Raw genomic sequence first — 22,419 nt, 5'->3', positions numbered from 1 at the left:
GGTCTCAAAACCTATGACCTGCAGGTTATGAGTCATAATCTGACATTGAAAAAGGCAAGGACATTCCAATCTACATGTAACTGAGCTTCCTCAACGATTTATTTGTTTGCCTAGCTCTATTTACTGGGTCTTAATGTCGAGGGTCTCGCTCAAGACGCGCCTCCCCGCCCATCCCTGCTATTGCTTGCTCACTACGCAAATGTTTTGCTCTCTATATTGGCCATTCACAACTAATTATTAGATAGCTAGATAAAGAGAAGAATTAGCAAAGGAAACGCATTGCTATCTTGTGCTTTATGTTCACTGAGCCGGCAAAGGACTGCGTTTATGTCGTCCCACAGAAACACCCCCATCCATATAAAGCGCTCTAAATGTACCATTTGGTGTTATGAGGCCAAGCTCACCTGATTCAGAGCCATTTTTTGGAAGACCTCGGTCATATAGTCGCCAGTGCAGAAAATGGAGCATACCAGCGGTATGCGATATTCAGCGCTGATGTGCGGCTCTCGGATACATTGCCGACCCAGTAGAAGCAAGCCGAATTGTTGGTTTCAAATCCATGAAACTCCAAAAATGAAAGCTCTAGAGACAAATATGAAACACCGAGCGGCCTTCGCTCTTTTTGTGCTTTGTATGGAATGGCCGAAGAGTGCACGTGTCCGGTGTCGAATTTAGCAATGTGGTCCGTGGCCAGAATTCCCCGATTAAGCAATCGGGCCGCGGATATAGCATCCCTGTCAAGTATAAAAGCAATGCTTGCGGGAAACAACAACTCCCTACAAACAAGACCTCAAATCATCAGAGGATAGAATGCTCTCATCACGGAAGGTATGCTCGTCAACAAACACTCACCAGGCATTCCTAACACGAGTAGGCGATCATCATCGGCGCCGGCCCAGCAGGCCTCTCCGCCGCGCTGCGCCTCCACCAAACAACAAACATCAAGCCCATAATATACGAATTGCGACCTAAACCCACAACACTAGGGGGAGCAATTGGCGTTTCTGCAAACGGCCTTCGCCTCTTCGACCGTCTGGGAGTGTACGAGTCCTTGTCCAAACGGGGCAGCAGCCGAAGTGACTTCGCCGTGTATTCCCTTAGCGGAGGACGGTTAGGTGGTATGGACGATTTCGCGGCCCGCGCACGAACAGAGACGGGGTATGGGTATATGCGAATCAAGCGGGCGGATGTGGTCGACGTTCTGCTGGAAGCGGTACGAAAGGCTGGAATTCCGGTTCATTTCGGGCGGAATATCACTGAGATTGACGATACCAGCGCGAGTGAGGGGGCCGATGTTGGCATTAGGTTTGCGGATGGGTCATCGGACAGTGCTGATATGTTGATTGGTTGCGATGGGATCCATTCGGCTGTCAGGAGGTTGTATGTCGACCGGGATCTGAAACCAGAGTACTCTGGCCTGTCTGGACTTTTCTCGATTATTCCCACGGCACGGTTGCCGAGTTCCGTGACCGATCAGTTGACCGGGTTGAATGTGACTCTAACAGAGAATGGGATGTTCATGGCAGCGCCATGCACGGCAGCGGAGGATGAGGTATACTGGGGCTTTCAGCGGGAGGTTCATGTACCGGATCCGCAGGATGACAGAGACGGATGGGAGATCCGCGGGCGGCAAGAGGTGGATGGGTTCAAGAGTAACCTGCATGAGATACTAGCGAATGGAAGAGGAGGCTGGACGGATGCACTGAGACAGCTCGTGGACGCGACAGACGTGATGAAATTCTACCCGGTATACCGGCTACCACTTGGGGGCACATGGTCGCGTGGCCGCTGCTTGCTGCTCGGAGACGCCGCACACGCAACGCAGCCACATGCGGGTCAGGGTGTCTCCCTGGCCGTGGAGGATGTCTTTTTGGTCTCCCGGTTGCTGGCGGATCCCTCTCGGTCTGTTGAAGAGGTGTATGCATTGTTTCAGCAGATTAGAAGGCCGCGCGTGGCCGAAATCCACGAGACGGCAGCGCAAAATGCAGGAGCTCGCAAGCAGACCGGACCGATTACCCAGTGGCTGAGAGAAAATGCCCTTCGAATTGCACTTTCCACACGCTCGGGGTTGGGGATTGGGCACCAGTTATTGGGTCAGAAGTACACCATTTATGATGTCGACACGGAACAGATCTGAATATATCCTTGTACCTCGGACGGCAGGGAAGGCTTCTGGGTAGGGGACTTGATTTCAGGGGGAAGTGCCGTGGTACCGGTTCCTTGATTCTCTTTTCTTCTTTTCCATATAATTATTAGACACAACGGGCTTGTACGATAGGATCAAGAACGCTTCGTCTTCTACCTTTAGAAGTTTTGGGTAGATAGATAGACAATAGTGATTCCATTACGCGACAAGCCTCAATCTCAAAGGTAGCGAAATAGCCAAATATTTAGGGATTGGCGTGAGATAACACGAGCAGACAGAGTGTACGTGTAGTTGTTTCAATTGTTTACGACTGTTTAGTTGCCTTTGACAGTGTTTCCAGGCCGGGGATGGCAAAATGTTAGGAGACCGGCGTCACCCAGACGGCTCTGCCCGGATGACTTTCAGTATATCCATCGCTAGCTCTCTGTATCCCACCATTAAATCACTGGGGAGTTGCTCATCCCGGGGCAGAGCCAGCAACCGGTTGTGCTGCGTGAAGGCTTCTGCACACTGCCACGCATGGTCCTTTCCAGTGGCAACGTCAAGTACGACGTCAGCTGTATCTGCCTTGGCTTGCATCACAAAATCCCCGATATCGTAGAGAAAAACAAGCTCTTCAGAGCCGGCAGTGACCCACGTCCGAGCCGGCAGTATTTCAGCCCACGATCCACGCGCCTCACGTCCAAGGGCGAAGTTGCCGTAGAGCACATCTAGCTTAGGAGTCGCATCGCGCAGTATCCATTCACAGTACGTATCAAGTGAGCGCTTGAACAGTCGCTCTTCCCAGTGCAGATCTAGCACGCGGGGGTGGGATGTGTGCAGGTTGATCCAGGGGCTCACTAGCACGGCAGCTGCTGGGCGCCAGTCTCTGCCATCCTCGTCGACTAAACGACCACGTCTCTCAAACAACCCGACGAGCAGCGACAGTATGAGATGCGCTCCAGCCGAATCCCCAATGACGACCACCTTCGATGGATCAACACCCATGTCGCCGCACAGCCAGTCATACGCTGCCATTGCCTCATCTCGCTGCTTCGGGAATATCCCTCTCGGCGCGAGTGTGTAATCCAGCGAGAATATGGCCGCGGTAATGTTAAGCTGTTGAAGCGTCTCGGCGAGGAGAACGTGCTCTGGAGCGCCGACACTTGGGTGGCCCGTAACATACCCACCACCGTGAGCATGAAAGACCACGAGATCAGCATCGCGAGGATGGGCAGCTTCCTCAGACATTCCACGGCAGATCCAGTAACCACAGAATTTTGGCGTCCTAACCGGCTCGAACAGATGCGTGAGATGACCATAGCGAATGGAGTGTTTGAGGTTTGACCCGCTCGTATCCGAGGCTGTGTACCATTGCCAGACCGAGAGCGGGACGTGGTTTCCTATACTATTTAGGCGTCAGATCCAGGAGATAAATATGCTATAAAGGCAGCGTACCAGGTCATGACATGCCGAAACAGGTGGTCTCGCACGGGTGGGGGCTTATAGGTCTGGTTCCAGGGCCACCACCGACGGAGCAGCGTTGTTCCAATGACCCATGGTACTCTGAAGCATAGGGTCAAGCTGGTTTGGATCAGGTCGAGGATCGTGACTGGGAGGTCTGGGTTTGGCTCAAGAACGGGCCCCATCGCGTCAAGGACATGGTCCAGGTAAGCAACCACTGCAATTCAAAGTGCGGGGAGAAACAATTTATTCAACATTCAAAAACAGCCTAATACCCGGCTCGATATTGGATTTAGCCGACATTGTTCTAATATTCCAGCGGCCAGCGCAGACAAATAATGCCATGATCTCTACCAGCAGTTGTTGGTTGCAGCACTTGCAAATAAACGCCATGAAACGGCTTCGGTATTTGGATGGCACATGCCGTGTCAACATTGCACCAGGACCAGGCCTCGGGATCGCAAGGCATTCCATAAGGGGAGGTGGGCCCGTTAATCAATCGTAGCAACTAGGAAAAGCTCCGGACGATCCCGTTGGGATCAAAACATATATTTCTGGCCTCACCTGCCTCAACCGCATGTCAGCAGTAAGCAATCCACTTCCCATCCACCATGGCCACGAAGCTCATTCTTCCTCTGCTCAGTGCGCTGGTCTTCTACACCATTTTCTACCTCTTCGAGATCAATGGCGCAAGTAAGCTCGTGAAAGAGTCCATTGCGACTGGAAAACTCCCCGGCAGCGATGCAGCGCTGCGCAAGGTATATACCGGGATCGCGCCACTTGACGAGTTCCTGGAGATCCTGGTCGTCTTCTTCTGGCCTGCCACGGACGGCAGCAACCTTTCCCTGCTGGTGCATACGATCGGCTTCTCAGGGACCTTTGGATCCGCCTGGGTGTTGGTCACTCTGGAGTCGTGGAGGAAAGGGAATTCCTGGAAAATCGTGGCATTCCCAGTGATCTTTGGCTTGATCGCACAAGCCATGACATTTGCTTTTTCAGCGCCTCTCTACTTTGCAATCCATCTGTTCACGTCGGCGACGGCGATCAGACCAACCGCGGAGAATATTCGCGTCCCTAGGGCAGTTCTGAATGCGATCCCGCTGGTGTTTGTGATCGGGTACATGGTGCCATCAGGCCTATTGCTTCTGCCGGTGTCCGAGCAGGTTACCACAGATCTGAAGCAGATCTTTATCGCCCTCTGGCAACCGTGGCCCGCATACGTCTCGATCCTGCTCACCCTTGTCCATGTCTTCTTCTCGCCGTTTACGCGCAACGACGATAATGTCGAGGGCGGCCGTGCGACTCTGCATTCGCTCCGATGGGTCTACTCCTTCGCCTTCGCCAACACCGCCCTGACGCATATCGTTGCATGGGTGATCCCTCTCTCGACCGTTGCTGCGCCCTGGCTGTTCAAGGAAGAGTACCTGCACCCGCTCCATCCGCTCGTTGTGTACGACATTCCGAAGCCGTGGGAGGTGCCAGTTCTCGTGGAGAGCGTCGGGGCTGGCGCGCATGCGTTCCTTCGCTGGGACTATCTCATTGGCTCGACTGGTGTTTTGATCTGGGCTTTGAGCTTGTACCGGGCTGGCCACCGTGTTGTGTACGGTCAGGTCGGGTGCGTCAGGCTCCTATTTAAGGTCGCTACGTTGACGGTTTTGACTGGGCCGGTCGGAGCGGCTGTTGAGTTGATGTGGGAGAGAGATGAGTTGGTATACAATGAGCTTGGGGGCGTCAAAAGAACAGCCCCGGCGAGCAAGAAGCTCGCGTAATCGCGAATCGGTCTGTCGAGTCTGCTCGAGTTACATAAGTGTGTCGCATCGAAATTTGTGTAAGGTGGTCAGACAGCACTGTGCGTGGCACAATCTATGCAAACGTCCTCTGTATGTAGGCAAGCGAGATCTCAAAAAATTTCAGTCGATACTTCCATTGATGACCTGTCAGCTCATACCAGAGCATTTTCCATTTCACTCACTTCCTATTGCATACAGTGAACAGATCTTGGTCACCTACTCTCTTTCACTATATACGCAACAAGTCGGACCTCCTTAGCCTCGAGTCTCACTCCTAGCTGTCATGCCCAGGAATGACTAATTTGATTCTTTTAATGCGAAATTCTCAGAATAATGGAGCAATGGCTTAAAGGCGTGAGAAGGTCATCGAACTATTTGATCATTCCACCTCTGTTCGCTGACAACAGCCTATGGGAACGGTGTAGTGTAATGGACTGTTGACGAAAGACGGACAGGGAGAAAGTTCCGAGGTATGAAGAAATTGTGATTTGTGACTAGATCCTGACGCCAGCATACAGACCTGGAATTTCCCAGCCGACTAAGACTGAAGAGTCTGCCCCCGAAAATAATGAGGATATGAGGTACTACCAAGTGGTAATACTTTCTGCCGTCAGTTTCCTTCCCTAACAGGGTTTCGATTTTTGCCGGTACGGTGGCCGATGCAGGAACAACTCACATAATGCCCGTCCGGGACTTTGCTCCATTTTACTCCTCTAGAGCAATCCCAAACTCCGTGATCCTCTTGCCATAACAGGTACGGCGAGCGCATGGAGGCACATTGCCTTCGAACTTGACTTGGCTCGCTTCCAGCTTATTTACCGTTGATCAAGAAAACACAATGCCGACCCTACTTCACCAACATCAGCAGATTTTCGCCCGTTTATGACCCGGGTAGGCACCACATCGACACTGATGTTGACCAGCAGTTTCATGCCGGCTTGTCAGATACCAACCGGCACGCGGGCGCTGTCAAGCGATAGAACTAATCCCAATTTTGTGCTTGCTCGCCTGAGATTTATGGTGATTTTAGCAAAAAGTGAATGGGTCTTCAACAAGTGGCATCATTGGTCTAGTGGTAGAATTCATCGTTGCCATCGATGAGGCCCGTGTTCGATTCACGGATGATGCAGAATAATTCTTTTTTGTTGTAACCCTACCAGCTTGGGCTTGCGTGATGCGTGATTTGGAACGGAAGCTTCGTCACAAGGGCAGCGGTCCATCCTGCGATGTGAGAAGATTTCTCAGCTGCAAACTTCCGGCGTCGCTTTCATACTTCACCTGGTGGCGTTCCAGTCGGCTAACAGGGTAGTGCAACTAGAGCATGCATAAGTCTGGATCGATATCGCTCTCATACGTCGTTCTGTGTTATATGAAAGTAGGCATAGCCACTACAGCTTGTTCCTGGCTAAGCGATCATGACTTTGTCCATCCTCACCGGTAGGTTTTGTTGGATTGGCGACCGCGCAGCATCGACAAGGCATCGAACCCACTTGTACATTTTCAGAAAGTAAGACACTTTCATTCTGACAGATAACTGAAGATTGCCATCGAGCCATGTCATTTTGCAGCTGCCAGGAACTTACGCCTCACTTTGACTCGGCCCGATTCAGGGTTGGAATTATTGACAACCGGATAAGGGCTCTTTGTACTCAGCAATATCCAGGACCTGCTTATCCTTCTTCCATATCCCAATGATGAGCATCCCTCGCATTAGCATCCCTACTTTAGAGCCAGAAGAACACCTACACAAACTGTGTTTGAGAAGTTATGTCCTTCAATACATTGGGTTCGTTGTAGACCTTGGTCACATAGCAGAACCGACATGATACATAATTAGAGGCTTGGCATAAATGAATAGTTCAGGCTAATATAATCATGCATTATGCCCAGAGCCTCAGCCTCACTCCTTTCTTACTCCTCTTTCTAGCAAGCAACTTTTGAGTGAAGCGCTTCATATATCTCTTCAACTTTTCAAGTTCCACTTGCGCCTAGCCTTCGATTCGCGTCCAAGTCAGATTTGTATGTGCAAATTGGCGAAAAATACTTCTTGGGGCCCCCTGCCACTTGCGGCCCACAATGTCTGATCCAGACCGGTACACTGTTGGTTGGATATGTGCCTTGCAGACAGAATATGTCGCTGCCCGAGCTTTTTTTGATAAGAAACATAGTCTCCCGGAGACGCTTTCGCCAAACGATAACAACCACTATACGCTAGGGAAAATAGGGGGTCACCAGGTTGTTATTGCTGTTCTACCATATGTCGTCTGTTTGCAGATCACAACCTGGACACCGGGCAATGCCTTACTGAGATCCTCAAATATCATAATCAAGAGTCAAAGCTGGATGGAACATATCTTCTAGTTTTGGGCCGCCTTGTTTTTAAATACAGTGGGATAAGACAGATGCAGTTGGTCCAGGAGGTTCGTGAAGTTGTCGGCACAATAATTCTTCTTGAAAGCCCATTGTCAGTCATGTCCCTCTCGAAGCTTATAGGGATCCCGAGAAGTTCGATTAATACCAGACTGAACTCACTGCACTCGGTCTTGAATATACCAAAGAAAGACACGCTGCCAGTGAGGCTCTTCCATCTGTCATTTCGAGACTTTCTTCTTGACACCAACACTCGTAATAAAACTCCATTCTGGGTAGATAAGGAGGAAATGAACCAGATATTGCTAACAAGGTGTCTTTCTCTTATGCAAAGAAACCTCAAGAAGAATATATGCAGTCTCCAAAGCTATGGAACAGAGCGTAGAAGCATTAATCCTCAATCTGTTCAGCATCACGTACCACCAGAGCTGCAGTATTCGTGTCGCTACTGGATTTACCACTTACTACGCTGCAAAAGTTCTACAGGCCAGTGTTATGCTGTCTTAACTCTTCTGAAAGAGCATTTTCCTCACTGGGTGGAGGCAATGAGCATCCTGGGCATCATATCTGAAGTTGTGCAAGGCATTACTGTTTTACATTCAGCAGGAAAGGTAGGTCTAATCCAAGCTGGGTGATTACTCTCGCTAAGAATTCTAGGAACTTAACAACTCTGAGCTATCATGGTTCCTTCATGATGCAAAGCAATTTGCACTGAAGTTTAGTCATGTAGCAGATATTGCGCCTCTTCAGCTCTATGCTTCTGGTTTGATATTTGCGCCAAAGACGGCAATGCTTCCCAATTGGATAGAAAAAGGTCCAGAAGTGGAGGAAAACTGGAGTTCGGAGTTGCAAACTTTGGAGGGCCATACAGATACAGTTCAGTCAGTGGCCTTCTCACCAGATGGCCGACTGCTGGCGTCTGGCTCCGGTGACTGCACCATCAAGCTCTGGGATCCAGCCACGGGCGCCCTCAAGCGAACCCTGGAGGGCCATTCATCTCCAGTTTGGTCAGTGGCCTTCTCACCAGATAGCCAGCTGCTGGCGTCTGGCTCCAGTGACTGCACCATCAAGCTCTGGGATCCAGCCACGGGCGCCCTCAAGCGAACCCTGGAGGGCCATTCATCTCCAGTTTGGTCAGTGGCCTTCTCACCAGATGGCCAGCTGCTAGCGTCCGGCTCTACTGATCGCACCGTCAAGCTCTGGGATCCGGCCACGGGCGCCCTCAAGCAGACCCTGGAGGGCCATTCACATTGGGTCCTGTCGGTGGCCTTCTCACTAGATGGCCGGCTGCTGGCTTCCGGCTCTTATGATAACACTATCAAGCTCTGGGACCCCGCTACAGGCGCACTCAAGCAGACCCTCAGCACTGACGACATCATTACCAACATTGAATTCTCCAATGAGCTACCCCGCATCATAACGAACATGGTTTCTTTCGATATCCAGCCCTGGGACGGAAACGCGTCATCCAGTGCCTATGAATCAATCAATGAGTTATCTCTGCAGACAAGTCGGTGGGTTGCTGTTCGCGGCCAAAAGGAGGTATGGCTCCCTCCCAGCTATGAGTCCTTTTCCTCAACAGTCAAAAATGGTACTATAGCACTTGGGTCCAGAAGTGGCAGAGTATGCATAATCCACTTCTCCATGTAGCGGATAGGCAATACTATTGATCAATCATGTTTCGACCTCTTCTATATTTCTAGATCCCTTTACAAAAGCAGAGCCCGGGAGAACTGAGAGCTTTATAGTAACGTGCACTGCATGTAGTTTCGTGATGTTTTGTCTTTCAAGGGCGTCAGATCACCGGCACCATACGGCTGACCGGCCCTATAACAGATATCAATCGCCTTTCGTGACAATCCAGTTAGGGCTGACGGATTATTTATTAAGATAGCGGGAATCGTCGAATGGAATCCACTATGTCGCTCTTTGCCAGAACATATGCGACCTCACCTGTATACTCCCCACCGACGGACACAGTCAGCATATCACTACCCACGAACCTCTAAGAAAGGAAAAGCGGCCCTTATTCGACTCAGATATGACAAGCATACAGTGCGCTAGAGTGTGCGAAAGCCAGACTAAGTACTATCCCCGGTCTCCGACGCCGACGCCGAACCCGACCCCGGGTCCGCGGAGCATAAGGCCCTGGACGGCAATAGTGCCCGAATAAACCCCGACCAAATCACTAGGTGCCTGCATTCTACACATACATAAGCACGCAGCTCCTCTTCTCACCGAAATTCACTCTATTTCGCTCAATAACTTGAATCAACAACAGCGAAATGGTCTCCGAAACACTTGAATTCTACACAAAAGCCCTGGGCGCCATGTCGTCCCTGGGCATCGCCCGCGCCAGCCAAAAGCTCCAATCTATACCACACCACTTCACATACCAAGCGACCCCAAATCCCAAAAATGTCATCATCATCGGCGGCTCATATGCCGGGACCCGACTCGCGCAGCGTCTCACAGAAACCTTACCGACGGGGTACCGCGCGGTGCTAATTGAACGGAACTCCCACTTCAACCACTTCTTCGTGTTTCCGCGGTTCAGTGTCGTCAAGGGGAAAGAGGAGAAGGCATTCATCCCTTATGATAATCTGGCAAAGTCCGCGCCGGCGGGAATCTTCGAGCATATCCGGGACACCGCGACGGAGATCACACCGAACACTGTGAAACTTTCATCTGGCGTCGAGGTCGAGTACGAGTACCTCACTGTCGCGACGGGGTCGTGGCAGCCGGCGCCGAGTAAATATGATGTCTTGACGAAGAGTGAAGGAGTCAATGCGTTCCGCGCGACGCAGAGGTCTGTGGAAGCCGCGAAGACCATTGCGGTTGTTGGCGGTGGGCCGGTGGGCGTGCAGATTGCGACTGATATCAAGAGCTATTACCCGGCGAAGGAGGTAACGCTGGTTCACTCAAGAGACAAGGTGCTCAGCGCGTTCGGCCCGAGGCTGCAAGGGGTTGTTATGGATGCGCTGAGGAAGATGGGGGTGGGGATGGTGATGGGGGAGAGGCCGGCTATCAAGAAAGATGCACCAGAAGGAGCCGGGGTTGGGATGGTCGGACCGGGAAGTCTTACATTCAAGGATGGGACGCAAAAGTCGTACGATCTCGTGGTGAGTTTGCGCCTTGCCCCTGGTTATAATGTCAGACTAATCTGTGCAGCTCCCCTGCACCGGCCAGCGGCCCAACTCGAGCATCCTCGCCCAGCTCGCACCAGGAGCTATCGACCCGCAAACGCGACAGATTCTCGTGCACCCGACGCTCCAGATCAAGGATGGTTCTAAGTCTAGTTCCGATGAGGAGGTCACCACCTCTGAGAGGATTTTCTCCCTCGGCGACGTCGCCAAAACAGGCGGCCCTCGCTTCGCCCGCGCCGCTCGCGCGCAGGCCGAGATTGTCACTTCCAATATCCTATCCCTAATCAGGGGACAAAAGGACAAGCTGAGCGAGTATCATCCGGCGATGTATGAGGGAGCAATCAAGTTGACCCTGGGGAAGGTAGGCGTGCCCACATAAGCCCAGCACTTGTTCCGGGTAGAGTTCAGTATGCTAATGTTTGCTTTCGCAGTCCGACTACCTCTTCTGCGGGCGAATGCCTGACGGCCGGGAGATTATGAAGTTTGGCAAAACGCAGCCACAGAATGAGAATTTCGAGCTGCAGTCGGCGTGGGAGGAATTGGGAGCTCGGATGGACTTTGCAGAGACGGGGTTAGCTGCTGGGACAGAGAAGTGGGGGAAGCAGAATGAGAAGTTCAGTGCGAGCTGGGAACAAGGGTGGGGACACGGCTGGGAGAAGAATCGCGACCAGCAGATGCCGTGGCAGAGGAGGGACGCATAGATGAATGTCGTCAAAGGTGGTAGACCCTATGTTACCTAACCGTTGAATACCATCCACTCTCCACTTTAGAGTTCTGCGCACGAGTTCCAGCGATACTGGCCTATGGGTCTCGTTTCAAGCATATCGACCCGATGGTTAAGGCTTTTGATTCATTTTGCCGGATTATGGTGAGTGTAATTCATAGCAGTATAAAGGAATTAAGTGCAGAAAGTCTGTATTCGTTATATTTATTACCCGGCAACATACTGGGTCCTGGGATATACAAAAGAATTGTTATTATTAGATTTATTGTTTTCCTGGTAAGTTCAAGTCATTGGAGACGAGTTTGCAGCAAGTAACCTATGTGTAATCCATTTTTTTATGACGTACAATCTAGACTATGTTGCCTTTATATTGATTGTTAAGAATAATCATTTAATTTGAAAGACTGTCCCATGCCTAGTCACAGAGTTTGTGCTATCATTGTTTTGGTGACTCATTGCTACGGGGTACAAAGCCCTAATCGTCGATATCCCGAAACCAATGCCAATCTATATATTACCAAAGTCCACCAGTCTATGGCCCGGTCCCGTAAATTACAAGTGTTGCGCTTAGTCTCGTCTGGCAGAGAATTCATGCATTCCATTTCTATCAATTCGACCCATTCTTCCATTGCTTCAAGGTTCCTGGAACAACGGTAACTTCACAACACTGAAACTTGGGCCAAATCTGCTGGAGCGATGACTATATCCCGAGCTACTAGGGCTGAAGACGAATATGAATACGTTCTGTGAGTTGTGTAACTAGAAGTGCGCCTGGGGGGCCACACAAGATACTTTGGTGATTAGGACAGTCAATGTGGAAATAGTGGCTCCGTACCCGAACCTACAGCTGCAAAGAAGCCTCAATAAAAATGGACAATAGCATGTGAACACCAGGAACCCAGCTCTAGGCCACCAGTGGCTGTAAAGTACCCTCTGCACTGACTTGCTCCGCTAGAAAAAAAGCCAGCGGCTCTAAAGTATGTTTTGGGATTTGTACGTCTTCGCAAATCCACCATGCCGCAGCCATCTTCCACTTCCGATATCTTTCTACTGACAGGATTGACTCCGTCCTCACCTCGATCCCTGCCTTCGGGACTCCTTCACCATCAAGTCTGGGCGTAATATATACAATCGAAAACTTCTCGTTCAAGCCTGACTCCCTGGCAACAAGAAGTGCTTACAACACAAGCGCATGGCCGACATCGACTTTGTCAACGCAGTCCAAATCGTTGCTGTGGGCCTGCGCTGCCAACAGGGCATTTTGGCGCTGTGGTTGCTAAGTATAATGTGCTGTATAGGTGAGGCGACTCTCGTAAGTGTTCTCAGATATGTTCCTACGGAGAGACAGACTAATGGTAGCCAATCAGCCCCGTGGGCTTGAGGCCATGGTCTGGCATGGTACGTGGACTGACTGAGTGTGCCAAATGCCACGAACGATGAATAGACAGCGGCTTGCTCAAGACAAGAAGTTGCACAGATTTGCAGCATGTTAAAATGGGCAGTACGCCGATAATGTGCGGGGACTGTTCTAAGCTTTTCTTGACAGGGCTTCGATCGAGAATGGAGATCGCGAATCATTATTTCATGGGTTGGAGATCAGCAGCGGTCTTAGTCGATATTCAGAAAACAGTGGCTCGGTCAGTAATTGAGCTCAAGATATTGCCAGGATGGCAAGAACAGTCCAATAAACGTCTAGTCTTGTCTAGGTCTCCAGGGTGCCGATGTCGGCAGCAGATTCTCGGTAAGGCTCGCCTTGCTGCTTATATTCTGACATGCTCAAAGTATATCTAGTAAGGCTTCGTACGTACTCAAACACTCATCTGGATTACACAAGAGCTAATGCCGAAACAGTCTTTCTCGAGCAAGGATGTATGCGAGGACAATATAGATTTGCGGAATGGCTAGCATACCTAACTCATGCGACTTCTTGACGAATTATGTAGCACAAGCACAAAAATAAGAAAAGATACTATCACCGCTACTGCCGGGCAATAGCCTAATTGATTCAAGGGTAGCTCGAGAATGGCTGGGGAGGGAGACCAGGAGTACGGAGTACAACACTGTTTAGCTATAGCCAAGACTGCAACAGAAAAAATCCACCCTTGCCCTCTCCTTTCTGTATTTTATTTTTTATTTACTAATTAATTGAATCAATTTAGTTTTAACTCTTTTTTTTTTTTTTTTTTTTTTTTTTTTTTTTTTTTTTTTTTTTTTTTTTTTTTTTTTTTTTTTTTTTTTTCATATCCGTAACTTATTTCTTTGCTAATAAACTGTATTCAAGTACAAGTAGTATAAAACATAGATCACTCCCAGTCTTACGGGTGCCACACCAGCAAGTGCCATCCATCTACTCCTGTCTGTACATGACAGCACCACAATGCCATCGAAACCAGTCCCCTGTGAGGTTGCTGAAGCTATCCGTCTCAGAAAATCCCAGTATTGCCGATTCGCAGGTACGCACAAATGGACCGGTTTCCGGGACATCTTCCTGCCCAGCATAAAGGCCACCTTCCATAACCCCGACGGCTCGATTGTGGTCGAGAACAATGTTCCATTCTCCTTTGGCTCGCGAGACACCTTTATTGATTTCTTCGCCAGCGCCTTCGAAACGCAGCAGACGATCAATTCTGTCGCGCCGGGAGAGTTGGAGTTCGCCGAGGATGCGGCGGGGGATGAGTATGAAGTGAAAGCTGTTTGGCCGGTGACGTATTATGCAGGAAGCAGGGAGCTCGTGGGCAGGTGGAGTGGCATTGGCGGGGGATATTATTTCGAGACATGGAAGAGGGTTGACGGAGAGTGGTTTATGGCGAGCTTGAGGTTTGAGCGGTGGTACTGGAAGGTCACTGGTGTTGATGGTTAGGGCCGTCAGTCTACCTGTCTGAAATGTGCCAAGACATTGCTAAGATGCGTTGTTTAGCATAAGGATGCGTTGTCTACAGTAGTCTCCAGGGATGCATGCATGTCACGGTATCTACCTTAGATCTATCTATCTGCAGAGGCGGCAACCACAGCATCGACGCCCCTGTACTCAAAATACTCGTTCCACTCAGGATCCTTATTCAGAGCCTGCGCCAGGCCCTTCTTGTAGAAGATAGCAAATTCATACCCCTCGTCCTCGTTGCCCGTCCCTGATCTTGGCGAATAGACAATGACCACCCCGTTCGTGACACAATTAAGCAAGTGGCGATACGTGATCGGCCGGGCGAACCCGAAATCTGCTGCAGTGATATTGGCATCTCGATGGTCCGTCTGCAGAATGCTCATGGGTGGCTTCGATCAATGCGGATATTCAGCGTTTTCTTATCAGTACCGTCGAGACTAGGGTAAGCATCTGGTCGAGACCCTCCTGTGTGACGCTGTTGTGAGGGCCGGATATAAGATGCGAGTTTGGGGAACGGCAAGCCAGAAATGATCTCCGAAATGGCCGGGTTAGGCATAGAGATCTGCGCTGTCGTGTTGATCGCCGCAGACATGACGCTCCCTTGCATCCGCGGTGGAACAGGAGGGTCATGGAACCGGTGACGCATGTCGACCGCTTCAGCCCAGAAAATCTGGGAGGAGGGGTCCGGGTTGAAGACCGGTGCACGGAGACGGGTTAGGGTTCGCAAGATGAAGGCCGAGAAGGCATCGGATGTGGAGATCCAGCTCCCGTCGTCGGACGTAGCAAGAGTCTTCAGCTGAGCGGCTTTGCTCTTAGGCAGGTAGAAGAGGAGCGAGACCCCGGTGCGCTGGTCTGGGTGCCGTTTGAGGCGCAGGAGGACCATCGACCTTCTAGTCTTCTGGCGGATCGGGCTTGGTGATACGGCCGAGATCGAGATTCCACCTGACGACACGCCATCTACAACCCTGACGAGATCAAATATAGCGGTATTCCGCCGACCAATGCCTCTTGTGCTAGCAGCAATTTAGCAGACGAGTTGGCAGCGTACCGGTCTATGCTGGGACCATCCGTACCAGATCAAGCTGGCGCTGCCCTGCTCTTTATCATCCCACTTCTCCACCACCAACTCGACTTGACAGCACCCGCCCGCGAGGACAGAGAATGATCCTTTGTCTGGTGTTTGGTTCAATTGCCTTGCAACTATCTTGCACGTGTCTTTGTTGGATAAGTGAAGGAGCTTTGCATCTGAATTTGTATTGGCATGCACCCCCAGTATCGGGGCTTCTCCATACGAATCGCAAGACTCATTGGAAATATAGCGGACGTCGTAGATATATGTATATTACTCTTGTAGAGTTTCAGAGGCTAGCTCAACAGAGGTCGCGTCCAGATTCGAAAGAGTATCCCACTGCCCGAGCCCGAGGCGGACCAGCACCATCGCTCACCCTTTCCACCATTCGCTATACAACTCCCCAGATCTCCGCATACGGATCCCAGTCGCTGTCCTCATGCCATTCGTACTCCATATACTCACTGATCACTGTCGCGTTTTCTTTCCCATATAACTCGGCCACAAACGCCAATGTCGCATCGATCCCCGCTGAGATGCCGGAAGAAGTCCAGATATTGCCGTCGACTACCCATCTAGCTTCCTGGACCCAGGTCGTGTTCGGCCCATTAACGATGACAGAGTCCCAGGATGCTTTGTTCGTCGTTGCGCGACGCCCGTCCAGGATCCCCGTCTGGGCGACCAGCGCTGACCCCGTGCAGACCGTGATCAGATACTGCACTTTTGGATAAGTGGAGCTGATGAATTGCAGGGTCCGGTCCATGTTAGGGTTGCGCGTCCCCAGCCCACCGGGCACAATGAGCACATTCAGCTCTGGGCTGTCATCGAACGTATGCGTTGGGTTAACGGTCGGAAAGAACGACGAATTAAAGGTGTTCATTGCAGCGCTTTGCGGCTGTGTGGTGACGGGGTCCAGTGACTCGGCGAGCAGGTAGAGATCCAGCTTTTCGTGCAGCCGTGCAGCCCAGGAGAGTACTTCAAGGGGGCCAAAGACGTCGAGCATCTCGAAGGCAGGGAAGAGGACGACGCCATATTTTGTCGGTGGGTTGGGGACTATCGGGGGAGAGGGACTGGGAGAGGGCGTAAAAGTGAGACTGGGAGAGGGGACGGGAGAGAGAGTGGTGAGAGGGTCTGGCTCAGTGTTTAATACCAGGTCAGTGACTGTTAACAGATACGAGAGAGAGGAAGCGCCTTGAGCAGTGGCACCAGGCCATGCAAGACAGACGAGGCCGATCACGGCTCGAACAAGGACGGTCGACATCTTGTCCTGATGATGTTCTGGTGGAGTTGAGATGATGGTAGAGACCGTGGAGGAGACAGATAATTATATACGGCGTTTCCATTAAGTCAGGCGTCCAGCCACTTAATCCATCTCTAGGAATTTTATTCTATTTTATCTTAATTTTTGGTATTATTATTTCTATTGGCGGTAGTGGAGATCCAATGAATGGTGGAGTAAAGATGAGAGGAGCTGCCAAGCAGTTTGAGCACATTTGCGCAGTTTCACATCACTAGACTGAGGCCCCGCATACCAGGCATGAAATGGCTTTCCTATCCTAGCTCCGTTACTCTAGAATTCTTTCATCTTGCATGTTCAGGGCTGAAGGAGGACCGAAACGGGAGCAAAGAGCGCTTCTTGGCATTTGGGCCTGGCATTCAGAGCGGCTAGCATTCCAAGCTACGGCTTACGATCGTCGGATCAGGCTGTGTTTTAGGGTTATTCAGGAATGCTTTGGGGGTCTATAGAGGTCTGTAGGAGTTTATAGGGGTCTGTAGGGTCTGTAGAGGCCGATAAATCTCTGGGTCCTGGGATACGCCCTTCAGCTACGACCCAGAATCAGAGGACAACGTGTGGAAGGTGTCTGTCAGAGAATACATAAACGACTACATAATCGAGAGAGAACAATATTTCGAATTCCTGTGAACTAACTCGACCAGCTGTCCTTATTTATGATGAGTGTGATGCTCCAAGCTTAGGGCCGTCTACAAAGGTTCGTTGGGGGCACCCAAGGGCCGGGGACAAACCTACAGTGAAGATGGCAGTCGCAGTAAGTGCGCGCTGCAGGAAGTTAACCTTTGACCCGGTGTTATCATTGGAATAAAGTACCTCAGAGTAAAGGCAAGGTTTATAAAGACGTCTGTATTACATTCATGACTAGAAAGTCCGTTCCGGTCATCATACTATACTGACGGCGGACGCTCTGTTACGCAGACGAATCCAAGTGCCGCGAAAGAATCGCTCAATGTTATGGATGATCAGTTGAAAGCCTAAGTCTAAGTGCCTATTAAAGTCAGTCCATATTTGTTCCACTGCGCCTAGTCTGTCGCTCATCGCCCTCTTGGCCTCCCGCGCCCACGAGAACCACAATGCACCCTACCCTGGCTGCTCCATCAGCCTACTGCCCGTATTGCATAACAATGGCGAAGTAGAATCTTTCCGAATCTTCTCTGCAAGATTCAACGGGCGTGGAGCTGTCACCACGAATTTGGCGGCAGTCTCTCATCCTCGGTCCCGGTGCCGGCGAATGCAGCCATCCACGCGTTTTAATAGTATATTCAGCCTTTGTGAATCAGCGTTAAGCGCTCTTGGACAGCCGGTCAGTTCCCCTAATATCATACTGCAATGTGCGTGCTTCCAATAGGGCCATGAGGCCGCCATTGGCCGTGACTGGTCGTGCTGATCCCTCTGCTGGGATTGCGCCGAGGATGCAGCTGCGGCCGGCATCCTGACGCCAATGCTGTGGAGGTAGGGTTGGAAACGCGGCCAGTTGTTTGGCCACGCATTGGCCGTGACGTATTCGTTCTGAATCCCCGGCTGAGCGGTTCAGGCTTTTGGCTGGATGGAGCTGAGGCTGCAAGGCCCGGGAGACAAGGTGCTGGCGTGCTTTACCCACTAATCGGTCGAGATCCCGACAGTTTTGACAGCCCGCTACCCATTGGGTTCAGCCTCTGGGGCATGTTTTTGGATGCACGAATTCATTCTAACGCGGCTTTTTTTTTTTTTTTTCCATTGTTCGGTTGAGATAGAACGGTATATTCTGGGATCTGCACTGCAAAGCCTCAGATTGAGAAACTGCATGTTCTGAGAGAAGCATATTCTCAAGCAAATCATGCTGGATTGACTATTCAGGTTCCCAGAGAGTATGTATTCACCGTCAATCATGTATTTGCAGCCCGTCTTCCTACTCCGACAGATTAAAGATGTGAGAGATTATCTTGTTTCAAAAAGCGAAGCTATGCCCGGTACCCGGTAAGAAAACCTAAGCCAGTGTCAGTATAGTAGGGTTCAGGGCGGGTAACCTACCACGCGCCGGGGGAAAGACACCTTGTACATGGCGTGTCTGTACTTGGAGGTAGACAGAGCACGAGACGTAGTGCACTCAAACTGTGTTTGGATGAACCGCCCACGTCGCCCGCTTGGCTGGTCTACTTTGCTAAGCAGTCTTGGACTCGATGCAATTGTTGCTTGTCCAATTAAACGGGAAGAATGTACACGAAAGTGCGTACGTATAATATGTATGAGGTATGACTTTAATAAGGGAAAGTACTTCTGTAACCAAATCGGAAGAGAGGTAGGAAGATGAAACGTCAAGTACATTATCCACGTCACTCTGCAGGCCGGATTTCAGGTTCAACGTTGCTGGGCCTTTGACCTACAGACTTGCATTCGCGTTCGCACCCGCACTCGCCTTCTCAATTCCCTGCCTCCCAATAGCCTCGTAAACAGCCCTTGTGTAAGCCTCCGAATTCGAATTTCCCAGCGTCCCGTTTTCCATCTTGTTCATCGCATACGTCAATGTCATGCCCCTCTCCAGATCCATGATCGCAAGTGAGCCGCCCCATCCGCCCCAAAAGCATATCTTCCCTGTTGGGACCCAGTCGAGACTGCCATTCGACAGACCAAAGCCCATGCCCATTTTCAATGGCGAACCGAGAACGAGATCGATTCCCTCAGCCTGCGTCTGGAAGATCAGGTCGACGGTCTCGGGCTTGAGGAATTGCTTCCCGTTGACTGTGCCACGATTTGTGATGATCTCGAGGATCTTGTTGAAGCCACGTGCGTTCGACAGACCGCCCATGGAGCCGATTCCGCAACGCCGGAATTCAGGAGTTGAGCTGGCGGGCCCGTCGAGACCGCGAATTCCGCGCATGGCACGGAGGGAAATGTACATGGGGTTGTCTGGTTTAGGTGGGTTGTCAAGCAATCCAGCTGGAAATGGAGGCGGAGGCTCCATTATGGCGATGCGGCCCCATTCGCTCTCGTTCTGCAAGCCCAGGTGGAAGTCTGCATCGAGTGGGCCGGCCAGCTCGTCGGCGATAAATTGTGGGAGTGGTTTTCCGGAGATGCGGTGCACTAGCTCGCCGAGTAACAGGCCCTGAGAGACAAGGTGGTATCCTGATGCGGTGCCGGGCTCCCACCAAGGCTCTTGGGCGACGAGCTTCTCTGTTGCAAGAGTAGTGTTTGTGAACAACTCGGACGCCTGGATTGGCGGGTCCCACGCTGGAAGGCCCGAGGTATGGCTGAGAAGGTGCCGGACGAGGACCCCGCGTTTATCCGGAGTGTCAAAGGCAGGCCAGTACTTGGCGACAGGGTCATCGGGGTGCAGTTGGCCGCGGTCGATAAGGAGCAAAGTTGCAACGGCTGTGATTGTTTTACTGACCGACCACACGGGCGCAATTGTATCGCGAGTCCAGGGCTGGGTACGCTCGGCCGAGGCATAGCCGCCCCAGAGATCGATCACGGTTTCGCCATTTATTGACACGCAGACTGAGGCTCCGATTTCAGCGCCAGTCCTCAAGTGCTCTTCGAAAACTTCGCGTACGTGGCTAAAAGAAGGATCGCAGTGGCCTTGGGCTGCCATGATTGCTGAGGTTGGAATCAGAATTAGAAGAGGGGAAGCCGGTTAAATAGGGAAGTGTCCCTCGGTATGACAACATTGGTCAGCGACAGCATGTGGAGCGTCTAGTTCTCAGTCTGGCCCACTCCTAGCGTAAATCCTCCTTGCGCGCATACTCAGTAAGATGATAGAGACCCTTGAATCATGTAGTCCTGGTCGCCGCGCCCAGTAGCACATCGACCCTTGAAAGCCTTGCGACATCTACAATTATATTTGGAGGGGGGTTGCTTGGCGCTCTGTTAGTGCTGACCTTGGCTAAGTGATTCATCCATGAATCATCATTTGCAACTATCCGAAATACCGTGGTGGCTTTCGATGCGTTGGAAGGTTCAAGCTTCCGGGCCGAAGGACTCTCTAGTCATTCCAGCGGATGCCTGCCTCGGCCAATCGCGCCTTCAGGTCTCTTCGCCTGCGCCTGCCTTTGCGTGGCATTATGCAGCCCTAATAGTGTAACCTAGCTGGCCCGAATTCCCGCCAATCCCCATTACCTGTCTGAGAGGTGCTCCTGGTTGGATTATTTGGGGAGCGACCAGAGTCGGATGAAGGCTTCGCCGCGGCAGTTGCGTCGGTTGCGCTCAAACTACCGTTGCGAGTATCTAGCGAATCCACTAGACCGGGGGGAATAAGGATGTTAATATTCTCCTTCTTTCACTTTCATCACGAGGCCCATCACTCTCCCCGCACAAAAGCCCCAGTCAGGTCGGTTCTTGTCCTGCTTGACCAGCACATGGTTGACAGCGCCAACCAGCCTTTCAGACCACCCCTGCATCCACCAAGTCCGCGGCTCGTAGTAAGCTAGGATTATGGCATAGTGCATAAAGATCAGCAACGCGGCGGGTTTATGTTTGCGAACGCGTTCCCAGAAGGGTGCCTCGGCTAGGGCTGGCCAGCCAAGAGGTCGGCGCATGTCATTGGCAGAGGTCGAGACTGTATCTAGTAGATACCGCTCGAGCTGGTCAACTGCCATTGATTCGACAAAGTCATTGACATTCTTGCGTAGCTCTGTCAGCGCTGCCTGTATCGGCTGTGGGAGAGCGCGTGGACGGGCGAATTCTTCGAGTGGTTTCAAGAAGCGGCCAATTGGTTGGGAGAGTATCATTTCGCCGGATATTTCAAAGATAATTTTATTGCCGCGGACAAGGTCCAGAGAAGAGAGGAGTGCGTCCAGGTCTGACTCGTCTGCGGTGGTGGTAATGGCGTTTGGGAGGGTTGGAGTTGCGTACGCCCATATCACCAAGATAAGACCGAACGTGAACAATAGAGCGCTCTTGCCGTTCTCCGCCGAAAGGGTCGAGATCTCAGCATTGAACAGTTCGAGTCCAAGACTATGATGATGCAATGCGCGGTTTATAAATGTGGACGGCGAGTCTTTACAGAGGAATGCCATATGCAGGGCGGCAGTGGCTAACAAACCATGCATGAGCAGCGGGCTTGAACACGCCATACTCGGAACCTCTGTCTGCCAGAGCTCTTTCTGTTCCTCGCCGAAGAGCGAGACAGACGTCACGGCTGTATAGTGGTGCATCAGAGTCAAGTCCAGCATATCAAAGGATGTACGGGACTCGGTGAGTGACAATGGCCCGGGGATGCTCTGAGCTGCCCCTGTGTTTGGCAAGCTCTGCACAGTATAATGACAGGCCATGCCTGCACGTTGACAGTTTCGACAAGCTGGATGTGTCTCGTCGCACTGGCTCATGTTAGCAACGCGTCCGCTATGGTAGTGAAGACGTACTTTGATCCGACGGGATCGACATTGCGTACAGCCGGTGCGGGATTTCTTATGAAAACGACGGGTAGGCTTTTGCACTCCGGTGGGCATGATGCGATTCCTACACAGGACGAAGATATAATCGGAAAATAGAAGCGGAGCGGCGGAGGAAAAGCAGAAGAATATAGCGCCCGCTCGATGCGCTTTACTAAATCGGGTTGGAGGTAGGTCTTGGCATTGCACA

General features: G+C 51.3%; 9 protein-coding genes and 1 non-coding gene across 10 annotated transcripts; 6 read left to right on the top strand and 4 right to left on the bottom strand.

Annotated features, from left to right (window-relative positions):
* Positions 1-810: 810 nt before the first annotated feature.
* On the top strand, positions 811-2,328 carry BDW70DRAFT_169833 (FAD-dependent oxidoreductase; the record flags this gene model as incomplete). Its single annotated transcript, XM_073742782.1, has 2 exons — positions 811-828; positions 875-2,328. 2 exons carry the CDS (start codon positions 811-813, stop codon positions 2,135-2,137), a joined length of 1,281 nt encoding a protein of 426 aa, XP_073593725.1. The 3' UTR covers positions 2,138-2,328.
* A 143-nt stretch (positions 2,329-2,471) lies between these two features.
* BDW70DRAFT_169831 (alpha/beta hydrolase) lies at positions 2,472-3,774 on the bottom strand (the record flags this gene model as incomplete). Its single annotated transcript, XM_073742781.1, has 2 exons — positions 2,472-3,533; positions 3,584-3,774. The coding sequence occupies 2 exons, from the start codon at positions 3,772-3,774 to the stop codon at positions 2,519-2,521; spliced, it is 1,206 nt and encodes a 401-aa protein (XP_073593724.1). The 3' UTR covers positions 2,472-2,518.
* A 426-nt stretch (positions 3,775-4,200) lies between these two features.
* Positions 4,201-5,403, top strand: BDW70DRAFT_169828 (uncharacterized protein; the record flags this gene model as incomplete). Its single annotated transcript, XM_073742780.1, has 1 exon — positions 4,201-5,403. The coding sequence occupies one exon, from the start codon at positions 4,201-4,203 to the stop codon at positions 5,356-5,358; it is 1,158 nt and encodes a 385-aa protein (XP_073593723.1). The 3' UTR covers positions 5,359-5,403.
* A 1,034-nt stretch (positions 5,404-6,437) lies between these two features.
* BDW70DRAFT_t138 lies at positions 6,438-6,508 on the top strand. Its single transcript has one exon. It is a non-coding gene; the product is annotated as a tRNA-Gly (tRNA).
* An 819-nt stretch (positions 6,509-7,327) lies between these two features.
* BDW70DRAFT_140778 (uncharacterized protein) lies at positions 7,328-7,889 on the top strand. Its single transcript, XM_073737674.1, has one exon. The coding sequence runs from the start codon at positions 7,456-7,458 to the stop codon at positions 7,738-7,740; it is 285 nt and encodes a 94-aa protein (XP_073593722.1). The 5' UTR covers positions 7,328-7,455; the 3' UTR covers positions 7,741-7,889.
* A 2,145-nt stretch (positions 7,890-10,034) lies between these two features.
* BDW70DRAFT_169826 (uncharacterized protein) lies at positions 10,035-11,629 on the top strand (the record flags this gene model as incomplete). Its single annotated transcript, XM_073742779.1, has 3 exons — positions 10,035-10,871; positions 10,921-11,256; positions 11,327-11,629. 3 exons carry the CDS (start codon positions 10,035-10,037, stop codon positions 11,594-11,596), a joined length of 1,443 nt encoding a protein of 480 aa, XP_073593721.1. The 3' UTR covers positions 11,597-11,629.
* Positions 11,630-13,996: 2,367 nt separating this feature from the next.
* BDW70DRAFT_169825 (uncharacterized protein) lies at positions 13,997-14,479 on the top strand (the record flags this gene model as incomplete). Its single annotated transcript, XM_073742778.1, has 1 exon — positions 13,997-14,479. One exon carries the CDS (start codon positions 13,997-13,999, stop codon positions 14,477-14,479), a length of 483 nt encoding a protein of 160 aa, XP_073593720.1.
* Positions 14,480-15,960: 1,481 nt separating this feature from the next.
* On the bottom strand, positions 15,961-16,830 carry BDW70DRAFT_152074 (DJ-1/PfpI family protein; the record flags this gene model as incomplete). Its single annotated transcript, XM_073739386.1, has 2 exons — positions 15,961-16,622; positions 16,761-16,830. The coding sequence occupies 2 exons, from the start codon at positions 16,828-16,830 to the stop codon at positions 15,961-15,963; spliced, it is 732 nt and encodes a 243-aa protein (XP_073593719.1).
* A 2,357-nt stretch (positions 16,831-19,187) lies between these two features.
* On the bottom strand, positions 19,188-20,584 carry BDW70DRAFT_89101 (serine hydrolase domain-containing protein). The gene has a single exon (XM_073745121.1). The coding sequence runs from the start codon at positions 20,429-20,431 to the stop codon at positions 19,223-19,225; it is 1,209 nt and encodes a 402-aa protein (XP_073593718.1). The 5' UTR covers positions 20,432-20,584; the 3' UTR covers positions 19,188-19,222.
* Positions 20,585-21,098: 514 nt separating this feature from the next.
* Positions 21,099-22,286, bottom strand: BDW70DRAFT_162151 (Zn(II)2Cys6 transcription factor; the record flags this gene model as incomplete). Its single annotated transcript, XM_073741085.1, has 2 exons — positions 21,099-22,154; positions 22,200-22,286. 2 exons carry the CDS (start codon positions 22,284-22,286, stop codon positions 21,099-21,101), a joined length of 1,143 nt encoding a protein of 380 aa, XP_073593717.1.
* Positions 22,287-22,419: the final 133 nt, after the last annotated feature.

Source organism: Aspergillus foveolatus, assembly GCF_047715535.1.
Source record: "Aspergillus foveolatus strain CBS 279.81 unplaced genomic scaffold BDW70scaffold_45, whole genome shotgun sequence".
NCBI classification, from domain to species: Eukaryota; Fungi; Ascomycota; class Eurotiomycetes; order Eurotiales; family Aspergillaceae; genus Aspergillus; species Aspergillus foveolatus.
Note: the sequence above shows the minus strand (reverse complement) of the source record. Positions and strands in the feature narration are given on the sequence as shown.